Source organism: Ictalurus furcatus, chromosome 3 (genome assembly GCF_023375685.1).
Source record: "Ictalurus furcatus strain D&B chromosome 3, Billie_1.0, whole genome shotgun sequence".
Classification (NCBI taxonomy): Eukaryota; Metazoa; Chordata; class Actinopteri; order Siluriformes; family Ictaluridae; genus Ictalurus; species Ictalurus furcatus.
In genome coordinates this window covers 24,584,051-24,609,080 of record NC_071257.1, presented here as the reverse complement: position 1 = coordinate 24,609,080, position 25,030 = coordinate 24,584,051, and the positions used below count along the sequence as shown (strand labels likewise).

Sequence of the window (25,030 nt, the reverse complement as noted above, 5' to 3'; positions counted from 1 at the left end):
GAAAAGTGTCCAATCTTTTTGCACTTGCCTCTTCTAACATTCAGGCATATCAAACAGGAGTGATGGATCTATGGATGGGTGGGTGGCTGGATGAATGGATCCATGGATGGATGGATGGATGGATGTTTTTTCTTTTCAGTATTTTTTTCCCAATTGTTTGCCCATTCTAGTTATTCCTTGACACCTTCCGCTAAAGATCATTAACTATTAGAAATATATGTAATTGTAAACATTCCTATTGTAGCTATTACATATACAAACCTGTATATCCATTGCACATCTTTTTAAAATCCATCTAGAAGTCTGCGTTTACTGTTTCCCAAGTTTCTATTGTATTTTTTGCTTCACCCAACTTTGCCTATATGTCTGATGATTGCTACCATGTGTAATGATATCAAGCCTTGGATTAGGCCAAATGGAAGTACTTTACACATTGTTGTCTTTTCTGTGCTGTAGATATGCGACTATGCTCTGTGTCTGTCCAATGGGAATGAAGAGACAGTGCCAATCATGGTTCGAAAGCAACTTCTCAGCACATGGGTAAATACCAAATGCCTGTTGCAACAGCAGATTGGACAGAACCTCGACATTGATGACAAGGTATGTGCGAGTGTCTATGAAATTATCCGTGCGTTAGTTCACTATACGTTTATAATAACCACTAAACTAATGTAATGTTTTATTTCTAATAAATAATAGTAAAAGACATGAAGGCAGCTGTGCATAAATGTCATCTCAGTATGATCACTGAATGCATGTTTTATTCTCCCAGTGTAAAAATGAAGCAGTGAAGGCCATGTCACATGTACTGGTTGGGGTGGAGATGCTTCGGTGTAATCGTAACCATGGACTGATGGAGTTCTCTGTGCCCAGCCTTACAATGGTAAGGTCTACTATGCGTTATCAAAAAAAGGATAGCATGACTTTTATGACTAGTACTGGTTTTGCCACCAAAAATCCTCCTTTTGTTTTTTTTACTATGATTTTTCTCATTGAGTCTTAATTTCTGATTTTTCTTTTTCTGTTTTTCATTCTCTGACAGCTCGTGCAAATAGCATCTGATTGTAATTGGTCTGATCCTGTGGTGGAGCTTTATGCATGGTCTCAGCTTGCTGACTTTGCCCATCGGAGCACTGATTATGACCTTGTTATGATTTGCACCCAGAATGCGCTTCAGCTGGATCAGACTGCCATCCATAAGGCAAAGATCTCACTGTGTAACCTGTGAGTACTTTTACCCCAATACTGTTTTACCAGAAGATAGGAGGAAGAATATGCAGAACATGTTAATCTAAGGCTCAGTTTTAACAACACTCAAAAACATTTTGAAAAGGTTTCAATAAAGTCATTTTTTTAAGGAATCGGTACACTATTGTAATACAAATATCGTGGATTCTATATGCTTTAGTTCTTCATTGTCTGTGTTTTAGTGCGTCGTTACAGAAAGAGCGTATTCATAACGTGGCTTACCATTAAGTTCAAGTTCACTTGTGCATTTTCATCATTTTGTGCAGGCACAAGTTGTAATATTACTTTTATGTTGTGTATATGTCTGGTTAATCTCATACTTGTGGATAGATTTAGCATGATATCATAATTTTCAAACCGGTAATTAGTACTGTTTGTACGCTAGATGGTGCTATGGGGTCATTTTCAGTGCACGTTAGTCTACAGAATAATGCAAGGCAGTATGATTTCAAACTTTGATTTTATTTTTTAACGAAATATGAAAATGAAACTGGAAAAAAGTGTCATCAGATTAAATTGTGTGTTGTTCACAAAACCTCTAACAACATGCCAAACAGCAAACATAGGCTTTGTACAAAACTAACATGCCAAACAACAAATATAGCCTATGTACAGTAGGGCTCCTGTTTTAGTTTTCAAGCATTTGGTCATTTTAATAACAGTGTCAGTTTTATCTTCTAAATGCGGCTAGATAGATAACTTCGTTAACTTCTGTTTAATATTTTACACATGTTTGTGCTGCCCCTCTGACCTCGCACAGTTGTTCCTGTCAGTTAAACATGATGTCTTCTGTCAGTGCGTGTGTTATTCTGCTTATGTAGTTTTGGTAAATGTAGCGTTTGCTTGTGTAGCGTTGGTAAATAACTTTCAATGTGTTCATTTAATTTAACTTCTCATGAGTCGCAAACTCTTCATTAGGCTACTGTACATTATTGAAGGCTGTTCTATTTGTTAGGAAGGCTGTTCTATTTGTTATCTCTTTAGACAGATATAAAATTTCATACTGGTATTGTCACTCATAACCGGTATGACCATATACCGTGACAAGTCTATTATAGGATGTTTGGGTGAGTTAATTAACCCACTAGTACAGGGCTTCAGTTCATTCACTGTTCAGCTTCAGCTCACGCGGCTTAAGCGGGTCAGTCCCTGACAATGACTGGATTATTTGAAACGCCAGAACTTTGTAGTTCTTTCTAGATTTTTCTTCTTAAACATTGTTAGTGCATTGTTAATATATTGCATGTATTTTTTTCAGTAAGTTGTTTTTTTTTTTTTTTTTTGCACACTCCTGCATGTTTCTTATTGGTAGTCGTTCCTCATTTAAACCACATGCATGACTGCCCTGATTTCAGTCAGCATTGGTGGTTCAGTGGTAGAATTCTCGCCTGCCACGCGGGAGGCCCGGGTTCGATTCCCGGCCAATGCATCTACTCTCTTTTTCTCTTACTTTTAAACCTTGATCTGTATCCAAAACTATTCAGGACTTTTCAAGTACATTTACACTTATTTTTCCACTTTCATAGTAAAAGTGTCTATCACTCTAATTTAGCTGATATTTGTTGCAGTCCTACTTTTACGTAATATTCTTTAGATACTGCAAAGGGTTACTTCTGGTGCTGTGTGAGCAGCAGCCTGTTGTAGCAGCTTTCTAATATAACACTGAGTCATGCACACATCAGAAGTTCTCTGGTGACTCTGCAGTGGTACGGTGTTTTTACTTGCGCTTTAGTGTATTTTGTACTTAAAGGCTGTTGAAATGGGCAGTTTTGTAGCAATTTTTCTCTGCGGTATTGAAAATGTTATTGAATATTGATATTTTTCAAGTTTTTGTATCAAAGTTAGAAATTCCAGGATTGTGACAACACTAGTGTGAATGAATGTGTTAATGTGGGTATGAAACACAGTGTTGTCTCCTCTGCTTCTCCCAGAGGCATCAGGACACAATATGTATTTGGACAACTGGCATTGCTGTTTACAGAGACCACAGAGTGATGTATCACGGTATTATGAAGGTAAAGCTGGCCGACAGAGGAATGAAGTAAGGATGACAAGGGAGGCAAAAATGTAAAGACAAAAATTGTCTTGTAGCTGTAATATGTGGCTTCCTCTGCTCACAGACCATTCCAAGCCTCTCAGCTCCTGCACTGTTCCTGTCAGCATTGGTGGTTCAGTGGTAGAATTCTCGCCTGCCACGCGGGAGGCCCGGGTTCGATTCCCGGCCAATGCAGCTGCTCTATTTTTCTCTTACTTTTAAACCTTGATCTGTATCCAGAACTATTCAAGTACATTTACACTTAGTTTTCCACTTTCATAGTAAAAGTGTCTATCACTCTAATTTAGCTGATATTTGTTGCAGTCCTACTTTTACGTAATATTCTTTAGATACTGAAAAGGGTTACTTCTGGTGCTGTGTGAGCAGCAGCCTGTTGTAGCAGCTTTCTAATATAACTCTGAGTCATGCCCACATCAGAAGTTCTCTGGTGACTCTGCAGTGGTACCATCAAAGTAAGATTAAAGCCGAGTATCTGCATTGGCCAGGAATTGAATGCTGGCCTCCCGCAGGGACAATTTTTTTGTCTTTACGTTAATGTCTCCCTTGTCATCCTTATTTCATTCCGCTGTCTGCCAGCTTTACCTTCTTAATACCGTGATACGTCACTCTGTGGTCTCTGTAAACAACAGTGCCAGTTGTCCAAATACACGTTGTGTCCTGATGCCTCTGGGAGAAGCAAAGGAGACAACACTGTGTTTCATACCCACATTTAGGGCTGCACAATTATTCGAATATCAATCTCGACCCCCCCCCCCCCCCCCCGCCAAAAAAAAAATTTAACGTGGATGAAAATTAAAAAAAGTAAGAGAAAAGCAGCACATCTGCATTGGCCGGGAATCGAACCCGGGCCTCCCGCGTGGCAGGCGAGAATTCTACCACTGAACCACCAATGCTGATGTGAATGTTGTATGAGCTGAGAGGCTTGGAATGGTCTGCCACATACTACAGCCACAAGACAATTTTTTGTCTTTACATTAATGCCTCCCTGTGGGCACTGTGGGCAGGTGCCAAGTCCTGCTGGAAAGGGAAATCAGCATCTCCATAAAGCTTATCAGCAGATGGAAGCATGAAGTGCTCTAAAATCTCCTGGTAGTTGCTGCATTGACTCTCGACTTGAGAAAACACAGTGGACCAACACCAGCAGATGACATGGCACCCCAAATCAACACTGACTGTGGAAACTTCACACTGGACTTCAAGCAACTTGGATTCTGTTCCTCTCCACTCTTCCTCCAGACTCTGGGACCTTGATTTCCAAATGAAATGCAAAATTTACTTTTATCTTCTCCATGATTGTGTACTGAACCAAACTGAGAGATTAAAGGCCCAGGAAACCTTTGCAGGTGTTTTGAGTTAATTAGCTGATTAGAGTTCTTCTCAGGTCGACATTTCTGTATTATAAATTCTTTATTTTAATATTTTGAGATACTGGATTTTTGATTTCCATGAACTGTAAGCCGTAATCATCAAAGATTAAAACAAAAAAAGGTGTGAAATATTTCACTTTATGTGTAATGAATCTAGAAAATATGAAAGTGAAAAATGAACTTTTACACAATATTCAATTTTTTTTTAGATGCACCTGTAGTACAGAGCGTCATTTATCATTTCTAGGCATGTTCTGGTGTTTTTCATTCATCGTTTATACCACCAAACATTACCATTTCCCCAAATGTCAGATAATTTCATATGTTAGATGTAGCTCTTTAATAATGGTGTAAACTTGAGTGTCATGAGGAAAAGGATTATAGTGGTGCATCACGGTATTAAGAAGGTAAAGCTGGCAGACAGAGGAGTGAAGTAAGGATGACAAGGGAGGCAAAAATGTAAAGACTAAAAAGTCTTTTGCAACTGTAGTGTGTAACTTCCTCTGCTCACAGAGCACTCCAAGCCTCTCAGCTCCTCCCCTGTTCCCATCAGCATTGGTGATTCAGTGGTAGAATTCTCACCTGCCATGCGGGAGGTCTTGGTTTGGTTCCCGGCCAATGCAGATGCTCTGTTTTTCTCTTACTTTTAAACCTTGATCTGTATCCAAAACTATTCAGGACTTTTCAAGTACATTTACACTTATTTTTCCACTTTCATAGTAAAAGTGTCTATCATTCTAATTTATCTGATATTTGTTGCAGTCCTACTTTTACGTAATATTATTTAGATACTGCAAAGTTTACAAGTGCTCTGACAATGAGTAGAAGAATAACACTGTAAATGTACTTGCACAGTTTTTGATGTTTGCAGTCATATAATCTGCAAAATATTTTTTTTTTCATGCATGCAATTGAGTTGGTTAGACCCTGCTTCATTTCAAATACCAGTTGAGCGACTTCGTGTAATGGTGTTTGTATGTGTATATAGGTACAGCGAGAGAGCAGTGCAGGAGATGCTGAGCAGTGCTGCATGTTTGAGAGGACTGAGCATGCTTCATAAGTCTTGTGGCCATCCTGCCAAATACACAGAGGCTCTTGCCATGCTCCAGACTAGCATCAGGTCAGTCTGTTAATACCATCTTGTTGATCAACTCTACCATATACTCTGAATATATCTAAGTTTGGGGAATTTAAAAAATAGCATTACACTGTAGCTGTGTCTTTTTTTGATACACACAAATGTATTTAAAAAACCACAGACTTATTATTTTTATAGAATTATCTCAGTCAAACAGGCAATCTTTTTTTAATTAAAATTTAATTCAAATTATGGGCAGAATAACATGTTTAATCATCCTGTAGCTATGCTGAGCAGGCAGGTAGCTGGCCTCTCTGTAGGACTGCAGCAAGGCATTACTGGAACTCCTGCCTCCCTCTCTTGGACATTCCTGAACAGAGACAGCAGCTCCAAAAACCACTGGAGCTTATTGTGAAGGCTCTAACCCGCACTTACCCTCAACCAGCCAGTGTAAGCACTTCAGCTCCATCATGTAAAAACTAAATGTATAAAATAAATTAAAGCTTAGATGATTTGGAGGAAAATTATATTGGATGGGTATTGGTATCGGCTGATACTCAAGGTTTATGAATCAGTGTTGAAAAAGTGGTATTATCCCAACACAAAAAAATATCCATATGACACCATATAATGTGCTACAATAAATAGCCGGTTAAATTGTAAAATGTTGAAACAGTATATACCAGAACTGAACGTGGTCATGATTTTAGCCTATTTAATCAAGTAAGAAATAAAACACAACAGGGCCTGCTGTTACAGGAAAATGATCAACAATGGAATTTTTTATTTTCTAGCAACAGCTTATCCTGAAGTATTTTATTCTTGTTATACCACAATAATTTGCCAGCAAATAGTTGCCAACAATTATTTTTTACATTTATTAATAAATGACACCACTTATAGTTGCATTTAATGTTATGAAACATCTGCGAGACAAGTTGGTTCCTGTTATCACTAACGTTATAGCAGCTATAAACAGTTGAGATTTGACTTGTAGCCGGCACTTCTGTCATAGCTGTTATAGAAAATTAAGCAACTTCAACCAACCAATCAGATTGGAGAATTCAGCTTTGCTGTGGTATATAAATGTATTTTCTAATTATAATTTAGTTTTTATTTACCATTTACTCGCAGTCTTATTTTGATTTGTACGTGAAGGAATATAGACTTATAATATGTAGAGTGAAAGAAAAGCCCATCTGATGTTAATTTATAGGATAGGATAACATTGATATAAAGGTGAGCATATAGTCACTTTAACTCTTTTGGCAGGTGAGAAATAGAGTAGTCGATGCTCAGAAGGAAAGACGAACAGGACCTGCAACCTCTGCACTGGACTCAGACTCAAACAGTAAGCCCCAGTTACAACTTATAACCATGATATAGAATAACTGGTGAAAAATATAGCTCAAACATGTAGGTAAGCTTTTGTGCAACTACTAAAAGCTGTGTGTGGCATCATAAAGTCTTAAACGTCAAGGAAAAAATACATGTCTGCATTGGCCGGGAATCGAACCCGGGCCTCCCGCGTGGCAGGCGAGAATTCTACCACTGAACCACCAATGCTGATCTGAAAACTTGAAGTCAGGCATATCATTTAAACCAGGAAGTACTAGCGTGGTTGCTACATCAATGGAGGAACAGGGGAGGAGCTGAGAGGCTTTACTATTCATGTCTGACCCCTGCACAGCAGACAAGAATTCTACCACTGAACCACCAACGCTGACCTGAAAGCATGAAGTCAGGCATGTGGTTTAAACCAGGAAGTACTAGCATGGTTGCTACATCAACAATCAGCATGTCGTTGAGCACCACGTAACAGCCACAAGAAAACTTTTTTGCTTTTGTTCCTATCATTTTGTCCTTACTGTGTCCCCTTGTCTGCCACTCTTGCTGTCCTGGCCAATTATACTCTCACATGTCTACTCACATACTGACAACTTAATGAACTTAATGTACTTTTTTTTTTTGTTAATACATTTTCTTGATTATAACGTTATATTGCAGTGAGGCATACAATGGATAGAAAAAGTCTACACACCCCTGTTATAATGGCAGGTTTTTGTGAATGTTTTTCCACCCTCAATGGGAAATTACAATGTATAAAATGTGTGAAAAACAATCAGAAACATTTTAGGGAAAAGGTAAGAAAAATAATATGTGTTCAGAACGAACCAATCACATTCAATCTCATGTTCAAAAGTAATTATCTGTCATCAATGAAATTATTCTGATCAACCCCAAATAAAAAACAGCTGTTTCTACAGGATTCAGTTGACATCTTCTTGGTTTCATCTGACTGCTGAAGGCATGGTCCGCAAAGACCATAAAAAAGCCTGTATGGTATCTTACTTTTCAATATCGACCAGGAGAGGGGTATACAATAATTTACAAAGCATTAGATGTACTATGGAACACCGTGAAGGCCGTCAACAACAAGTGCAGAAAATGGAGCACCACAGTGACATAACTAAGAACATGAGATCCCTCCAAAATTTACAAAAAGACAAGACAAAAAGTTTCCAGGGAGGCTGCCAAGAAACCTACTGTAACATTAAAGTAGCTGCAGGAATATCTGACAAGTACTGCTTACTCTCTGCATGTGACAACAATCTTCTGTATTCTTCACATGTCTGGGCTAGGGGTATGGTGGCTAGACGGAAACCCTTTCTCACAAAAACATACAAACTCAACTAAATCACCCCAAACCATGTGGCCAGATGTGCTATGGTCTGATAAGAGCAATTCCAAAAGGTGTAATAATTCCAAAAGATATGTTTGGCACAAAAAAAAGCACATTACAAAAAGAATACCATACACAAGGTGAAGCATGCTCATGGCAGCATCATGCTTTACAGCTTTTTTCAGCCAGAACTGGGGCTTTGCCTAGGAGATACCCTCACAATTTGATGGCTCTAGGATGTTTTTGGAAGAAAGAGTGAGAAAGTGCTAAGAAAAGAGGTGCCACGCTGATGGACTCTTACCCAAAAAGACTGAGTGGTGTAATAAAATCAAAAGGTATTTTAAAATAGTATTAGTTTAGGTGTGTGCACACTTGTGCAACTAGGTTATTGTAAGTTTTTTTTTGTTTTTTCCCTAGAAAAGTTTCTGGTAGTTTTCCATTTTATTTGTGTACTTTGCAGGGATGCTAATGATTAATCGACGCTCAATTTAATCGTCGTTAATAATTTAATCGATAAAACTTATTGATGGTCGATTAAGCAAGGTCATCATTAAAGTGTGTAGTTTTGAGGGCTCATGTGCAAAACACATGCAGCAGACATGAGGAAAAATGAAGCGAGCACGCAGAAGTTACGTTTAGGATCATTTTAGTTTAAATGGCGATAATGTTAATTGCAAACATTGTGATTGTGTTTTAAAATACAATACAACAACGAGCACCATAATATACCATTTTAAAAGGTGCATCCAGCAGCCTCCGTGACAGGATATGAAACTACACAACCAACAATAACCTCAGTTTTAGCTGGGGGAAAAACTGGAGCTCAAAATGCAGAAGGAATAACTGACTGACTGTGTAAAATGATTGCAAATAACATGGTGCCTATTGGTGTCATCGAAGGTGATGCATCATGGTAACATGGTTTTCGAGAGCTGATCAATTTCATTCAGCCGGACTACGACATTCCGCCAAGAATGGATTCCCGATATGGATTAGCATGTCATCTAACGGGTACATTTAGCTTCTGAACATGTAATATATAAATAATGAAATGTTATCCATGTGAGGTGTAAATATATGTAAGTCTCAACTTCAAGCAGGACCGCAGAAGTAATAACTAAATGGTGTAGGCCTGTAACACGTCATGAGTAAAAGTATGCTTTTTTGTATTCTCAAATGTTCCATAATATGCGCAATATCCTATGCACATTTGGGAAGAAAATAGCACACTTATAATAACAAACCAACCTTTTTGCTCACATGGACGCATGCAATATGAATTGCCAGAGTGCGCATCTAAGATGGCATTAGTGACACATTGAATATTATAGTCATTCTATTTGATTATTAAACAAGTCATTTTATCAAATTATCATAATCACATCGATTCATTTTACAGTCCCTCTAGCGTAGTATTTTGAGTAAAAAAAATCCTTTTCATTTGGAAGCTGGCATTTTGAGTGGCATTTTCACAGCCTGTCATGCTGTGGAATGTCATGGCTATATACCACTGCAGTAGGCACATCTTGTGGTATTAAGGTTAACGATTAATTGATTAATTGATCGTTAATTTAAATGACGCTCGACCATGTGTATTTGTGTAAACTGACATCCCTAATACTTTGCAATTTCACATTAAAGGTGGGAAAAGTTGTGACATGATATATCTTAATTAATTAATGCAATTTTTTGGTTGACAAAAACGTGCCATTTTAACAGGGGTGTGTAGACTTTTTATATCCACTGTAACTGTAACTTTTGGTTTCACTATGCTTACTAAAATTCTGGCTCTTATATGTCTCTCTCGTCCCACACATAAAACACACATATACAAACATACATATTCACTTCTGATCTGTCTCTTTCCATCTTTCCCTCTCTCACACTCACACACCATCCCTGTAGGTTTAGCCGAAGATGACCTGGCAGTGAGAGCAGCCATGTACAACGTGATGTTCCAAATCCATGTAGACAGTGGTAATTTGAGGAGTGGTCTGCGGGTCCTGGATCAGGCCATCAGAGAGATGCCTCGCAGCCCTCACAGACTGTGAGTTTATTTGGCTAGGGCACAGTGAAACTTCTAATACTAATACTTCTAACACCTCAAATACAAAGGAGTGTTTTTGTCTGCATGCATTATTTTTGCTGTGTGTGTTTGTGTGTGTGTGCAGTACCCTCTATAAGCAGCGGGTGTTGGCGAAAGCTCAGCTAGGGGAGAGCATTGAGCTGGACATGCACAAGTTTACAGAGTGTGGAGAGGTTGCCTACGCTATGATGTGGCATCGCGTGGCTCTGTCTACCAGAGACACACAGCAAAAAATGCCCTGTTATGAGAACGCAATCAATAAATTAGAAGTAAGAAATTAGGAAATTGTTGTAATATAGTATGTGATATATATAGCCTCCCTGTGGTTTAGAGAAGTATAGAGAAGAGTTGTGTTTGATTTTCAGCCACTTCAATTATTAAATCGTTAGCTTATTATCTGAGCTGATTCTGAGCAGTATTATCACTAAAACGTGAGCTGAAAAGAACAGAGGGTCACCAATACTTTAATGCAGAAACACGAGTTTGAAGAACTTGCACGTACATTAGAACGTACCCTTTTATGTGGCGCCACCTGCTGGATATGTAATTGTACTGGGCATATTTAATTAACAGATGTACAAGGGTTGTGGGCTATGTTAACAGAGCATTAAGCTAGTAATATTGTGCAAATCATTTGTTATCGTTATACTAATTTGTGTGATAGACTAATTTGTGCTGTCTATCTTCAGAGTGCTGATAGTAAGTGGCTTAAGGTGGATTTACTACTGGAATTTGCAGAGTGGCTGTACTGTAATAATTTCAGTTTGACCGATGCACAGTTGCAAACCCAGTCGGTCATAGACATTCTTCTCTCCTCTGGTTTGGATACGAGTCAGAGTGACAGCATCCGGGGTAATACAACTAATAACACATGCAGACAGTATACATATTGTGAATGTACTTTTGTATGTATTTGATGTTTTTATCACAAAATTAATGTAGCTTACCGAAACAGGTTCAAAGTCTACATATTTGGCGTGTTTGTCTAATCCTCATTATAGAGCATATTTTTCTGATAATCATTTTTTGTGTTTTTATCTACACTGCTGCTTTGTTTCTGTTAGAGACCCCTGGTCAGGTAGAGGCAGTTGTCCCAGTCCGCACTCCGTCTCAGCGGAGTGTAAAGTCTCCGATGTCTGCGCCGACTCAAACCGAGCCGAATGATGTGCGCACTCTAGATTTCCTGGTGCAAGCACACACATTAATGGCTCTCATGGAGTCCAGAGTATCTACCAAGTACCAGCAGTACCTGTTTCAAGCTTATCAGTATGTTGTGAAGATCTGGCAGGTTTGTGATCCAGCTTGTACCTTCAGGCCAAAAATATGGAAGCAGTTAATTTAACAGTTAAAATGAATTTTTATTCATTAAATTACATTTATTACAATACAATTAAATTACATTTATTCTGCAAACAGGATAACAAACATCTGGTTTAAGATTTTTTTTAAAAAAGTTAGTATTCCTTTCAAGCATGGAAAAATTTGGATCCAGACTAATGAAACCACTTTTTAGTTACTTGCAAACTTCATTACACATTTGAAGATGTTACGACTATATTGTAGTGAAGTGTACATATTCCCTGTTTGGATGAAGTTAACGTTTCAAGCTATTTCTCTAACGCAGGTGTCCATGAAAACGGCTCAGGAAGCCATCAAAGATGTGTTAAAGACTTCCGATGTTCTGTCTCAGCCTGTGCTAGTAGACAGCCCCAAAAAAGACAAGGAGAAGGAGAAAGAAAAAGAGAAAAGCTTAAAGTCTAAAGAGGTTTGGCATGCACCCTGTATGTCCAAAAGTATGTGGACACCTGACCATCACACCGACTCAGTACTGCTCTTGTAGCTGTGCTTGTAGCACATTCCAAGATCTACTGGAAAGCCTTCCCAGAATAGTGGAGGTTATTATAACAGCAAAGGGAGGACTAACTCTGGCACTGGATGTTCAAAAAGCACATATGGGTGTGATGGTCAGGTTTCCACAAAGTTTAGTGTACTATAGTGTACCTCCAGAATCTATACTTTACCTGTTTTAAACATGCTAAACTGCATACAAAATGACAAACATTTGTAGACTTTAATAGTTTATAGATCACATTTCCATTTATTAAAATAATATTGGAAAACTCCTAACCCTTCCCTTTACTGTGTAGCCCTCAACTGTTCAGAAGAAGCCCAAGGTCCCAGGTTTGGACACTTCTTTTCACTTAAGCCCAGAGAAATGGGCTCAGTTTGAATGCCCTGAAGCGTTTCGGCAGGCCTTCCAACAAGACCACAGCCCTTGTTCCATCAACAGCCACAGTATCAGAGTGCAGGTCAGTGACTCTCTCCATGAGGGATCACTCACACTTTGCACCATTTCAATCTGTGGACAGTCCCAGTCTTTTATTTTTGAGACCAGTCTTTCACCTTGAGACCTAGCAGTAGAAAAGTCTTTTATCGATCTCCTGCTGTGAGTTTCAGTTAGCTCGTTTGTGGATGAAGCAGTAATATCGACCTTTATGCCCACTGACTGTGAAATTGAAAGCTGTTTTACTCGACTTAAATTTAAAAGACAAGAAGCCAGGCCATCAATCTGCTGAAATGAATTTAATGAAGTTCAATTATTCACAGGAAAAAGGCATTTCTGTTCAAGTGTGTGAACCAGAATTGAATTTGAAGTGTTATAAAACAATGTGTAAATTTAAAATGAACAGAACATGGATTGCTTTTGTGCACTCAGGTTTATGTCTGTGTGTTCTCAGTTTCTTCCTAGTGAATATTGGGGAGTAGCAGGGAAGCCAACATATTGTTTCCGAAGACTTGAGTGTAGTTTCCAATATGTATTATATATTATACAGTAACAATTAAAATATGTCTAAGGTTACACAAGCTTTTAAACAAATTGGGATGCTGCAATGTTTTTTAACAGTGTTAATAAGCAGTGTACATAGCTTTTCCCAGAAATATATAGCTTTATTATATTGTTCTCTTTATTTATTATACCTCTTAAGGATGAATTATGTTTTATTCTCTGAGTGTGTGTTTATGTGCTTTTAGAGGCAGACTCTCTTCTATCTAGATGTTCTGGTGAAAGAGCTGGAATCCATCTCTTTGACACTGTTGACCCTACCTCCTTTGCACCTGGCTGAGGTCATTGCCCATGATGTTTTGCTTAGCAAGAGCCATTCTGACCTTTACCGCCTTAGGTATGCAGCACTGGTGCACTGACAGCTCTGGAGGGCTGAACATCCTGCTTAAACTTCACTCTGCACTCCTCAGTGTCTCGCTGCTTTTATGCGTTTCTCTGTATGATCACTGTGTAACTATTGGACAGACTTTTCTCTTTGTTTTCAGGATAGTGAAGACCTGTTGTGAACTGGGGCTTGACTCTTCATCACCCTACAAAGAAGCACTACTGAGCTTTGCTCATATTCCTGAGGATGAGCAGATGTTGTAAGAGTACATGTACACTGAGTCGCCAGTTTACTGGGTACCTTAAAAGTCCAAATTGTAGCTATATAATTATAGCATGTAGGCAACAGTGTCATCAAATAGAGTTGTTTTAGGGCCAAATCTTCACAGAACAAACACTATTTGAGCCAGATATCACATAAATAAATCTGTGTTGTAGATAAAAATATATTATATGTCTATATATATATTATATAAATGTATGTTGTGCCAACATAATAATTTCTTTCATTAGAAAACTAACATTTTATTTACAAAAATATATATTTTTTTTAAACAGATGACTTGTAGTGAAATATTCCCCAAAACAGCCAATAAGTGTCCAGTGTAGATGTGAACTCCTTTAATACTGTTTAAAAAGAATCTCAGGGGGATTCCTCAAGAAAGCAGTTGAGAAAATTCCAAGAATACATTTCTGGAAATTCTAGGCAAAAAGGGGGTCTACTTTGAAGATGCTAAAATACTAAATTATTTTTATTTATTTTGAATTTCTTTTCACAATATAATTCCCATAGTTCCATTTGTGTTACTCCAGAGTTTTGATGACTTTATAATTATTCTAAAATGTGGGGAAAAAAAGAAAAATAAAGAATGAGTGTGTCCAAACTTTTGACCAGTAGTGTATATAGTTATAAATTTCAATAGGTCTTCATGGGGACAGTATTCAATGTTACCCTTTATATTTACAGATTATACCTAATTTAACTAAGCCAGAGAAAGACAGGCCACCATTTGATGATCTCAACTGTCAGATCTGTAGATATACACAATTTGCCAGCCTCTTTTCTAATCTTCCCAGTGAAACAGGACCAGCATATGAGACCAGATAATATATGGGTGGTGCGCAATTCTCAGAACTGACAGTAATACAGTAGTGTTTGTAGTTAGTGAGTGTTAATGAGTACTTACTGGCTAGTCTTAATCCACCTAACTATATCTTTGGTACTCTACATAGGTGTACAATTAGAGAGTCCTGTTCTTTCAACAATGTCATTGGATGGATCATGAGCTGAACTCCAGAAACGTGTAAGCCATGCAGCATGGCTCAGCACAATAGAGTGAACATTTTTAAACATTCACTCTGGCCATGTTAAAATGACTTTTGAACAAAAGACAGGTTTTATTTCCTCTTAATGTAATTGGAATAACAGCTCTAAATCAGTGCTCCAGATCCTATGTAATCATCGATCATAATCAGCGAGCATAATTAGTGGTTCAGGCTAGTCCTATATTTACTTTTAGATATTGTCTTCATTAGCATGCTGTTAAAGGAAAGTAAAAATGATTGGCAAATATATGCAGAAATGAATTAATTACAGCTTACATTGTGGGAAAACTTGAAAAACGAAAAGTGACAAGAACAAAGTGATGTAATGCTTTTTGAGACGCAGCCATAACACAATTTGGGGTCAGACTCTATGCTCGCACCTCAACTTCATAAGAAGCTGGGATATGCGAAGAAAAGAATTTCACTGTGCTTTCTGTCTTTCTTTCTTTCTTTCTTTCTTTCTTTCTTTCTTTCTTTCTTTCTGTGCTTTCACTATTCTTCTTAATTTGAATATTTGTTGGCCACTTGGTGAAAGAAACACCATTCTGCTTTGTGACTTTATTTTCTAATCTCAAGGCTGTATGTTGAGCATTATCCCGTACTTAATTTATTTAATGATTGTGTGGATAGCCTTGGGTAATATGTCATAAATTTCCTGTATATTAACTGTCCATATTTTATGCCTTTTAAGATGTCGAAAGACAGTTGCTCTTGAAAGGGAAAGAGCAGGACCTCATACAGAGGCTCAAGTCAACAAGACACAGGAGGTTAGTTTGTTAAGGGCATTAGAGCTTAAAAATAACAAACCGCTTCCTTTGTTGTTGCCTTCTTTCTGTGGTATTTATATGGAAGCTAATAATTAGCATGTCTTGACCCCTTAGTCAACACCTCCTCACAGTGTGTGGGGTGTAGCTGAAGGCAATGTGTGCAGGAAGAGGCTGAGTGGATGCCCTGTACAGGAGCTGTGGTTGGACAAGGCTGCTGTGTGCATCAGTATGAGCCTGAACCAGCCTGCTAGAATTCTTTTAGCTGAGGCTCACCTGGTGGCCAAGGTGAGAGAGGACACTCATAAGTGTCATGAGTTACAATTATGCTAATAGTTCAAGTTAAGCAGCAGCCAACTGGTTGCATGTTTCCTCTATATTAGTAAATTATAATGCATGACATCCCCTGTGTATCCCAGGAACTTGGAGACCAAACCACACTGGCTAAGAGTTTTTACCTGTTGGCTGTTTTGGCCAGTCAGGAGCAGCAGCATGGCCAAGCTCTTGCTTTATTGGAGCAGGCTCAGGAAATTGGCGGGGATGAGGACTTCTGGTACAACCTCATTCAGAGCCTCTTGAACACCACAGCACAGCTTGATGGAGACGACATTTACACACAGGTTTACTTTTTTCATTTCTGCATATATAACAGTGCTATGATGATAGGTCATCCTAAATGAACAAATTACACATCCTGCTTTAGTTTTAAACCTGGCCAGCATTTTTGCTCGTCCAGAAAATAGGTGATATTTAGTACTATGTAAATATTAAGTAAGTTTTTACTTGGGCACACGGTGGCTAAGTGGTTAGCATGTTTGCCTCACCGCCAGGGTTGGGGGTTCGCCGCTGCCCTCTGTTTGCAGGGCAAACAGGAGTTTGCACATTCTCCCCGTGCTGCGGGGGTTTTCTCCGGGTATTCTGTTTTCCTCGCCCAGTCCAAAGACATGCATGGGAGGCTTATTGGCATGTCCAAAGTGTTCATAGTGTAGGAATGAGTGTGTGAATGTGTATGTGATTGCACCCTGCGATGGATTGGCACTTTTTTCAATTCAATTTTATTTGTATAGCGCTTTTTACAATAGACATTGTCTCAAAGCAGCTTTACAGAAATATCAACATGGTATACAGATATTAAAGGTGCGAATTTATCCCAACTGAGCAAGCCACTGAGTGGCGACGGTGGCAAGGAAAAACTCCCTAAGATGTTTTAAGAGGAAGAAACCTTGAGAGGAACCCGACTCAGAAGGGAACCCATCCTCATCTGGGTAACAACAGAGTGGCACTCTGTCTAGGGTGTACCCCGCCTTGTTCCCCATGCCTCCTGCTATAGGATCCAGGTTCCCCGTGACCCTGAAGGATAAGCAGTATAGAAAATGAATGGATGTTTTTACTTATTTACTGGTCTGTATTTGGATTCCTGTCCCATCTTTAGTTTATAAGAAATCCAAGTAAACCTGGAGCACCCTCTGCTGGCTGAAAAAAATCAGACCACTTAATCTGTGAATGTACACTTGTAATTTAATCACTAGTTAGGAGTGATTTCATTCTTTTGACTTAAATGTATATCGAAAAAAAATTGCATTGTTAACACACATAATATATTGACCTTTTAAATCAAAACAGTTATGTGAACTGGAACAATAAACCGGAGAAGAATTGCATAACATAAACAAGTTTAATTAAATTAAATTTTATAGATTAGTTCTTTTAACAATGAACACTATTACAAGGCAGGTTTACAGATATCCAGATACAGATATAGATTTAGATTTATCCTAGTGTGATAGTGCTTTCCCACACACCACTCCAGCAGCAGTACAAATTTCTCAATACACTGTATTAATGAATTTCTTAATACACTGTACAGGGTCCATTTAAATAATTTCCCGGCCAGATCCTTGTTTCCAAGTAGATTGAAGTGTCCCACCACTGCAGAGTAGTTGAAAATGTTGTCCAATTTACATTCGACGAATCTTTACTGGTGTATGGGGGCATGGTGAAAAGGGCAAAATCAGTTGTTGCTTTGAAATCTCATGGTTGTTTACCACATCACATTCATGTTTTTTAAGTACTTTTTGCTCTCTTTCTGCTCTACAGGTATGTCAGATCACAGACACAGCCATAGGACTCTTTAAGTCTGCTCTGGAGCAAAGACCGAATCGAGCCCCAGTCCTCCACTTCTATATCGCGTCACTGCAAGCCACGTAAGGGTTCAAATATGTGTCTATGTATCTGTTTTGTATGTGTCATTTTTTGTTTTGTTTTGTTTTTAAATTGCAGCATTTATTACTTAAAGTGTCATGTATTTTTTTGCAACTGCAAAACTTGCATTACACTGAGCATGATTTCTCACAGAGGTGCAGTTCTGTGTCGCCGGTCTCTGAGAGTCACTTGTCCTGGTCACAGTGTTAGTGCTGAGACAGTGAAGAAGCTGAATGCAGTTTGTGACACTCTGAAAGACAGTGCTGCAGCATTGCGCAAGCATGGCTACAAGACCCATGCTGCAGAGACAACCCTAGAGCAGGCAAACACTCTGAGGTTTGATCCATTCATTGGTCATATAAAGTTCTTCGAATGAAGCACTATATGCTCTAGATCAGGGATCATTAAACAGGGTGGGGTTTTTTCTGGCCTTAACCTATCTTGAAAAACATTTTACTTGTTACATTAAAATGATGTAGAATCTGAATTGCTCTCCAGATGTACTTTATAAATAATTCAGAAAACATGATATAGCTTGACTAAACAGCTTTGTCTTTTTTTCAATTTCATGAAGAATGCTAGCCATGCTCACTTCCATAAAAGAAGAGAAACAGCAGTACTTGCTTGATGCCCTCTCACTTACACAGCAGGCTGTATCCCTTCAGGAGGAAGTACTTTCCAATTGTCTCAGGCTTCTCCCAACTCAAGAGGTACCCATTTTATAGTTTATGCATACAGAAGGGAACACTTAGTAGTAGTTTACCAGCTGACCAGCAGAACATATCGATTTCCAGCAATATTAACTGATTAAGCAAATCGCATTTTATAGATAAACTATACTTTCATTTAAATATGGTGTAGCATGGATATCCAACCATCCATCCATCCACTTTCCGTACCGCTTATCCGCATGGGGTGTGTGTGTGTATATAAATGGGACACCCATCCATTGCAGGGCCTTGCTTACATTGCCATTTGATTGAGATATTTCTTTCATAAATAAATGGAGGTATTTAATAACAAATGCATGATCGCAGCATGGGTCAGTAAAAGCAGGAGGTTGTGACAGTCAGTGTCATGTAGAGACTCTCCAAATAATAACCATTCCTGCTTATCACTTTGGCCCTAATTATTATTTTAAACAGACTCTATACCTCCTGACCAGCAGGTTTCTGTTGTTGCAGGAATAATTATCATGTCCTGAGAGTCTGTGTGATGAGAGTTTATGAGCTGTGTTTATGTGGCTTAGTGTGAGCCAACCCCTAACCTCAAGTAAACAATCCTATAATTCTTTTTGTTTCATTATTCCAACCAGATGATTTTGCAATCCTCTACAGTCGGTGCTCATGCTAAATCGAAAAAAAGAAAACACTCAAATTGTCTTGGGAAATCAAGACAGCTAAAGCAATTAGATTCCTTGGCTGTTCATATTATTTCATTTTCATTTGGAAAAGAGAAATCATCTCAAAGCAGCTTTACAGAATTATATGTTTCGAATCTAAATTTTAAATTGATAAATTTGTCCCTAATAAGCAAGCCAAAGGTGACGGTGGCAAGGAAAAACTCCCTGAGATGATATGAGGAAGAAACCTTGAGAGGAACCAGACTCAAAAGGGAACCCATCCTCATCTGGGTAACAACGGATAGTGTAATTATAAATAAATTCCTTCTATAACTGTGTGCTACATGATAAAACAAAAGTGCAGCTGTGTAATCAGGAGATTCACCACAGGCTCAACATGAAGTCTATTCTGCTGAACCAATGCTCTGCCCACTGATGGAGACCTGGGCGTAAAAAGACACCGCACCAAAACTGCCAGCCTCAGTTGCAGTCCAATGCCATCTCCATGGCTTCCAAGTATCCCTAGGCTGTCCATATGGGGCCATCTTCAGCAACAGTGACTGGCCTCCAAGCGACGTGAACTTCAGAAGCAGGGCACCAGGATGATCCAGTCCGGCCCAGAGAGCAGTATGGTTCAGGCCCACTGCTATCTCAAGAGCAACACGTGTAGTATCGTCCAAAGCCTTCGCAGATTACCTTGGGATGCCCTAAGAACAGGAAACAAATTGAGAAGGATTAGGAAGTCTGCTGTTCATTGAATTTCAGGCAGAGAATAACCATGTGCAGTTGTTATCGTTTTATCAGAGGTGACTGGTGTACACCATTATGAGATGCGTTATGTGAATGCTAGGTTAAAGAAATGTGTTTTTAAATCTAGATTTAAACTGAGAGAGTGTGTCTGAACCATGAATATTATCAGGAAGGCTATTGCAGAGTTTAGGAGCTAAATGTGAAAAAACTTTAACTCCTTTGGTAGACTTTGATATCCTCAGTATTATCAAGAGTCCAGAGTTTTGTGACCTTAAAGAGCGTGTAGGATTGTAACGCAATAGAAGATTGGTTAAATATAAAGGAGCTTGGCCGTTTATGGCTTTATAGACGAGTAGCAGTATTTTGTAATAGATACGGAACTTAATAGGTAACCAGTGTAGAGATGATAAAATTGTGGTAATGTGTTCATACTTTCGTGATCTGGTAAGAGCTCTAGCAGCTGCATTTTGGACTAACTGTAGCTTATTTACTGAGGATGCAGGACAACCACCTAGCAGTGCATTGCAATAATCTAGTCTTGAGTTCATGAATGCATGAACTAGTTTTTCTGCATCACAAACAGATAAGATGTTACTTAGCTTGGCAATATTTCTAAGGTGGAAAAAGGGTTTTTTTGTGACCTGGGAAATATGATTTTCAAATGACAGGTTGCTGTCGAATGTAACACCCAGGTCTTTAACTGTAGTGGGTGAAGTAACCGTACATCCTTCTAAATGCAGATTGTGTATTCTAAGAGTTTTTGTGTACAGATATTTGGTCCAGTTAGCAATATCTCTCTTTATTCAGAATTTAGTAAAAGAAAATTACTGGTCATCCAGTCTTTAATGTCTTTAACACATTCTGTTAATGTGGAAAATTTGGAAATTTCATCTGGTCTTATAGAAATATATAACTGAGTATCATCTGCATTAATTAATCCAGTGTTTTCTAACAATATTTCCAAGGGGCAGCATGTATAAAGAAAAAAGCAAGGGGCCTAACACCAATCATTGCGGCAAACCATACTTTAATGCCAATATGTTAAAAAGTTCATCATTTAAATAAACAAATTGGTAGCAATCAGACAGGTATGATGAGCTATTTATTGGAAGGATCAGAAAATACAGGAGTTTCACTTTGGTCATGCACTACATATCTGACAGTGTTGAAAGTGAAGTTAAAGTATCGATAACATAACTCCCTTGCAGCAGATAGTGCTGGTTCCCCAGCAAACACAGCATGCATGGTCCAGTTGAAATATTTCCTGACACTGTTAGATGAGTTAAATATCACTAATATTGCTAAGATGTCAGAGAGCTCCACACATGACCTTTACTGTATCACTGATCAAAATATGCCTTGGGTCACTGTGTTTGCATTCTGCTTCTGAGCATTGTGTAGAATGAATGGGTAGGGAATGACTGTTAAACAATTTGCAGCGGACCACAGAGAGAGAGGCTGCTCTCCGATTTTCCTTTGATACTAAATTTTAGATTCTCAAACGATTACATTAATTTTTTCACTGACCCATTTTCTCTCATCTTCTCAATCTGTTGAATCATTTATTACTTCCAATATTGCTGTAGCCCCCAGGTCCTTCAGGGATTTCATCATATTTATCCGTCTCTTAGATAGAGGAAGGACACATCCTTCTTGATCTTCTGTATTTATTTTTATTTTATTTTATTTTATTTTATTTTTTCGTTTTAATTTATTTATTCATTTTCATATGATTCATTTACATGTGATTCATTTTCATGTGATTCCTTTTCATGTGATTCATTTACCTTTTCTCTTCTCTCCTCCCTTCCCTTTCCCAAATATTTCATTGAGAAGAAGAAGAAAAAAAAAACAAAAAAAAACAAAAAAAAACCCAAAAAAACAAAGGAAAACAAAATTAAAAGTACCAAAAATTTTTATTTTAAAGGATGGCATATAGTAAGTATGTTATTTACATAGTGTGTGTGTGTGTGTGTGTGTCTGTGTCCAGGGTGGGTGGTGTAGGCTGCCTGCGATGCGTGTGTCTGTGCGTTTTAGGTTAGCTCTGTCTGACCTTGGTTTGTTCATGCTGGAGATGCAGTGTGAGGAGGAGAAGGTCCAAGCAACAATCCAGAGCAGGATGAGTTCCACTGAGCGAGCTGTGGATGACTATATGAGGAGCAGCTCAGACCTTAATGCTCTACAGAGGGTGAGAGAACACATCTCAGACTCAAAGTGCCACCACATTACTCCTAAATAGTTAGAGTAGAAATGCAAGAATTTTAATCAATAATTACATTAATATTTAACAAGCAAGGAATACAACATGATAGGGTATTTATAGTTCAGTGTTATTAAAAACATATATAATATTTAATGTTATATAACATTTTATCACAGCTATGAACAGATGTTCCCTTACTTTCTCTCGAAGTAAATAACAGAAAAAGACAGCTTACTGAGAACCTGCAACATGCAAAAACATTCCTTATACTTTCCTGTGGCAGGAAACAAAAAGGAACAGCTTTACCACTGTTATAAAGTGCTGACGCTAGAGACCCCTTCCATAAATGTTAAATGTTTCGGTGAGCTTGTGCATACTGCAGCCTCAGCTCTCTTTTCTTGGCTGACAAAAGTGGAACCTGCCATGGTCTTCTGCTGTGTTGTGCATTCTGAGATACCTTTCTCCTCACCAGAATCCACAATCACATCACAGTGGTTATCTGAGTTACTGTAGCTTTTCTGTCAGCTTTAACCAGTCTGAAAATCCCAGGAGATCAGCAGTTTTAGAAATATTCAAACCAGCCCATCTGGCACCAACAATTATGCCACCACCAAAATCACAGAGATTACATTTTTTTCTCCATCCTTATGGTTGATGTGGACATAACCTGAAACTGCTGGCCTGAAACCACATGATTTTGTGCATTGCACTGCTGCCCCACAATTGGCTGACTAAAATAATAGCATTAATGTGTAGGTATACAGGTGTTCCTAATAAAGTGTTCAGTGAATGTATGTGAGCCTAACTATGCATGACACCAAGGTAATGTTTGGTGATCATGTACAGTGCCATGTTTGGTGAAAACCAAACACAGCCATGTCATCACAAAGACCTCATACTAGCTTTCAAGCATGCTGGTGGAGGGGTGATGATTCAGACTTGTTTTGCAGCCATAGGACCTGGCAAACTTGCAGTCATTGAGACAATGATGAACTCCACTTTATACCAGAATATTCTTGAGAAAAATGTCAGGCTGTCTGTCCAGCAGCTGAAGCTAGGCCGAAATTTGGTCATGCAACAGGACAATGATCAAAAGTTTCTGAAAGTTGGTTTATTATTATTATAATTATTTTTTCATATTGAAATATGTTATGTTTTAACCTGAGGTTATTTTTTGTTTATAGAAGTTAGTGAGGACCACACAATTATTATTTAGGCCCGGATAAATAAAAACACAGAATTGAAGGAGAGTGTACTTTCTTTTTCCCATGACTGTATATTGTCCATAAACATCACAGTAAAATGTTTTTCTGTTTTCACTTAATTAAATAATGGTTCTATATGCCAAACAAAAACTGTTCTTTTTCAAGTTTTTCACATCCATTAACCTACCAATGTCTGCTAAGTTTGAATAAAATTCTCTTCTCATTCTATAATAAACGATTCAGATGTTCAGAAATAAGCACAAGACAGTACAGCAGAAGATTCAGTATGCAGTGCCTCAGATCTGGGATTTATTGATTAATTTCTGTTCCTTCTGCAGGAATGGCTAACCATGGGTCAGTCTGTGGGTCAGCTGACCTTTACCCAGCTGACTGTTGTCCAGTCTCTCATGAAGGACTGTGTTGAAACCAGAATGCAGACGCTTGGCATGCTGGGAAAGTGCTTGAGGCTGTTATCACTGCAAAGAGATCCACTCTACCCCACCTCTATGCAGAACAAGCCAATCAAGGTATACCCTCCAAATGGGAACTACAATATATATCAGAGGATATGAGGCAGGTGTGTCAGACTTCAGTTTTGTAGGGCTACTTCACTGCAGTTTTTAGCATTCCACCTGATTTAACAAGTCTAAATCTACTGTTTATTTAACCCTTCCTTGCAGTACACTGGCATTCAACTTATTAAACATTTTCAATCAGTATAAACAAACAAATTTATTTTATATGATTAGTCAGGACTGTGTTCGGTTTCTGTGTGTAGAGTTTCATGACTCTGTGTTTAGCTGCTGGTGAGCACGGCAATGGGAAAGGGGAGGTGTGTGAACTAGGGGTGTGTGAAATGTATCATCTATGATACATAGATCATAGATATAATGATTGTTGTTTTAACGATGTGCGAGCTGACATTATGAAGTATGTCACTCACTTTGCAAAAAAATGCCATAAGTGTCTATGCATTCACTGCAAGACGAAGGATAGTGTACTGTGCGTACACATTGAGAGTGCCACTTTCACTGCGTGATGTAGCCTATTAGAGTGCAGTGAATGAGTGAACAAACAGTGCCAGGAGAGAAAATACTGACACCACCAGCCTCGCAATCTTCGTCGTTAGATTTAATTGCTAGAGATGAGTCATCCTCACTTGCATGGAGGTGGTTTGGCTTTGAAAAAATGGATGTTGCTCAAAGGACGGCAATCCACAAACTATATAGTAAATCGGTTGCCGTTAAAGAAAGCTCGACAACTAACTTGTTTCACCATCTGCAAACTAACCACCGCACAGAATATAAATATGACAAGCTTGTATTTTCTGGGACTTATCAGGGCATACTTGATAAATACTTCAAATACTTGACAGCACAAGAAGAAGGAATGAAGAACCTACTGCAGACAGTTAAAAGAGAGAGCCAGGAAATGGGACTGTTGCTGAACTTCAAGAAGACCAAGGTGATGACCAATGAAAATTACGATCGACGAACCCTTGACCTGGATGGAGACGAAATTGAGGTTATCAATGACTTCAGCCTACTTGGA

At 38.5% G+C, this 25,030-nt stretch overlaps 1 protein-coding gene and 4 non-coding genes across 10 annotated transcripts in view; 3 read left to right on the top strand and 2 right to left on the bottom strand.

Moving 5' to 3' along the window:
• The window catches only part of LOC128605860 (cilia- and flagella-associated protein 46), a 76,605-nt gene that overhangs the window by 26,467 nt on the left and 25,108 nt on the right, over positions 1-25,030 (top strand). For all 6 annotated transcript variants that reach the window (XR_008385606.1, XR_008385607.1, XR_008385608.1 and 3 more), the window contains 22 exons: positions 457-600; positions 773-883; positions 1,043-1,224; positions 5,660-5,791; positions 6,034-6,199; positions 7,022-7,100; positions 10,338-10,479; positions 10,604-10,787; positions 11,208-11,370; positions 11,583-11,806; positions 12,143-12,283; positions 12,666-12,827; positions 13,552-13,700; positions 13,849-13,947; positions 15,705-15,780; positions 15,895-16,065; positions 16,197-16,397; positions 17,875-17,981; positions 18,133-18,315; positions 18,554-18,689; positions 22,062-22,259; positions 23,818-24,006. Coding sequence is in view for 3 of the 6 variants with exons in the window: in XM_053621667.1 (XP_053477642.1) it covers positions 457-600; positions 773-883; positions 1,043-1,224; positions 5,660-5,791; positions 6,034-6,199; positions 7,022-7,100; positions 10,338-10,479; positions 10,604-10,787; positions 11,208-11,370; positions 11,583-11,806; positions 12,143-12,283; positions 12,666-12,827; positions 13,552-13,700; positions 13,849-13,947; positions 15,705-15,780; positions 15,895-16,065; positions 16,197-16,397; positions 17,875-17,981; positions 18,133-18,315; positions 18,554-18,689; positions 22,062-22,259; positions 23,818-24,006 (3,339 nt within the window). In the remaining 3 variants the exon portion in view is untranslated. The remainder of the gene's footprint in view (positions 1-456; positions 601-772; positions 884-1,042; positions 1,225-5,659; positions 5,792-6,033; positions 6,200-7,021; positions 7,101-10,337; positions 10,480-10,603; positions 10,788-11,207; positions 11,371-11,582; positions 11,807-12,142; positions 12,284-12,665; positions 12,828-13,551; positions 13,701-13,848; positions 13,948-15,704; positions 15,781-15,894; positions 16,066-16,196; positions 16,398-17,874; positions 17,982-18,132; positions 18,316-18,553; positions 18,690-22,061; positions 22,260-23,817; positions 24,007-25,030) is intronic.
• trnag-gcc (transfer RNA glycine (anticodon GCC)) lies at positions 2,607-2,677 on the top strand. The gene has a single exon. It is a non-coding gene; the product is annotated as a tRNA-Gly (tRNA).
• Positions 3,408-3,478, top strand: trnag-gcc (transfer RNA glycine (anticodon GCC)). The gene has a single exon. It is a non-coding gene; the product is annotated as a tRNA-Gly (tRNA).
• On the bottom strand, positions 4,127-4,197 carry trnag-gcc (transfer RNA glycine (anticodon GCC)). Its single transcript has one exon. It is a non-coding gene; the product is annotated as a tRNA-Gly (tRNA).
• trnag-gcc (transfer RNA glycine (anticodon GCC)) lies at positions 7,245-7,315 on the bottom strand. Its single transcript has one exon. It is a non-coding gene; the product is annotated as a tRNA-Gly (tRNA).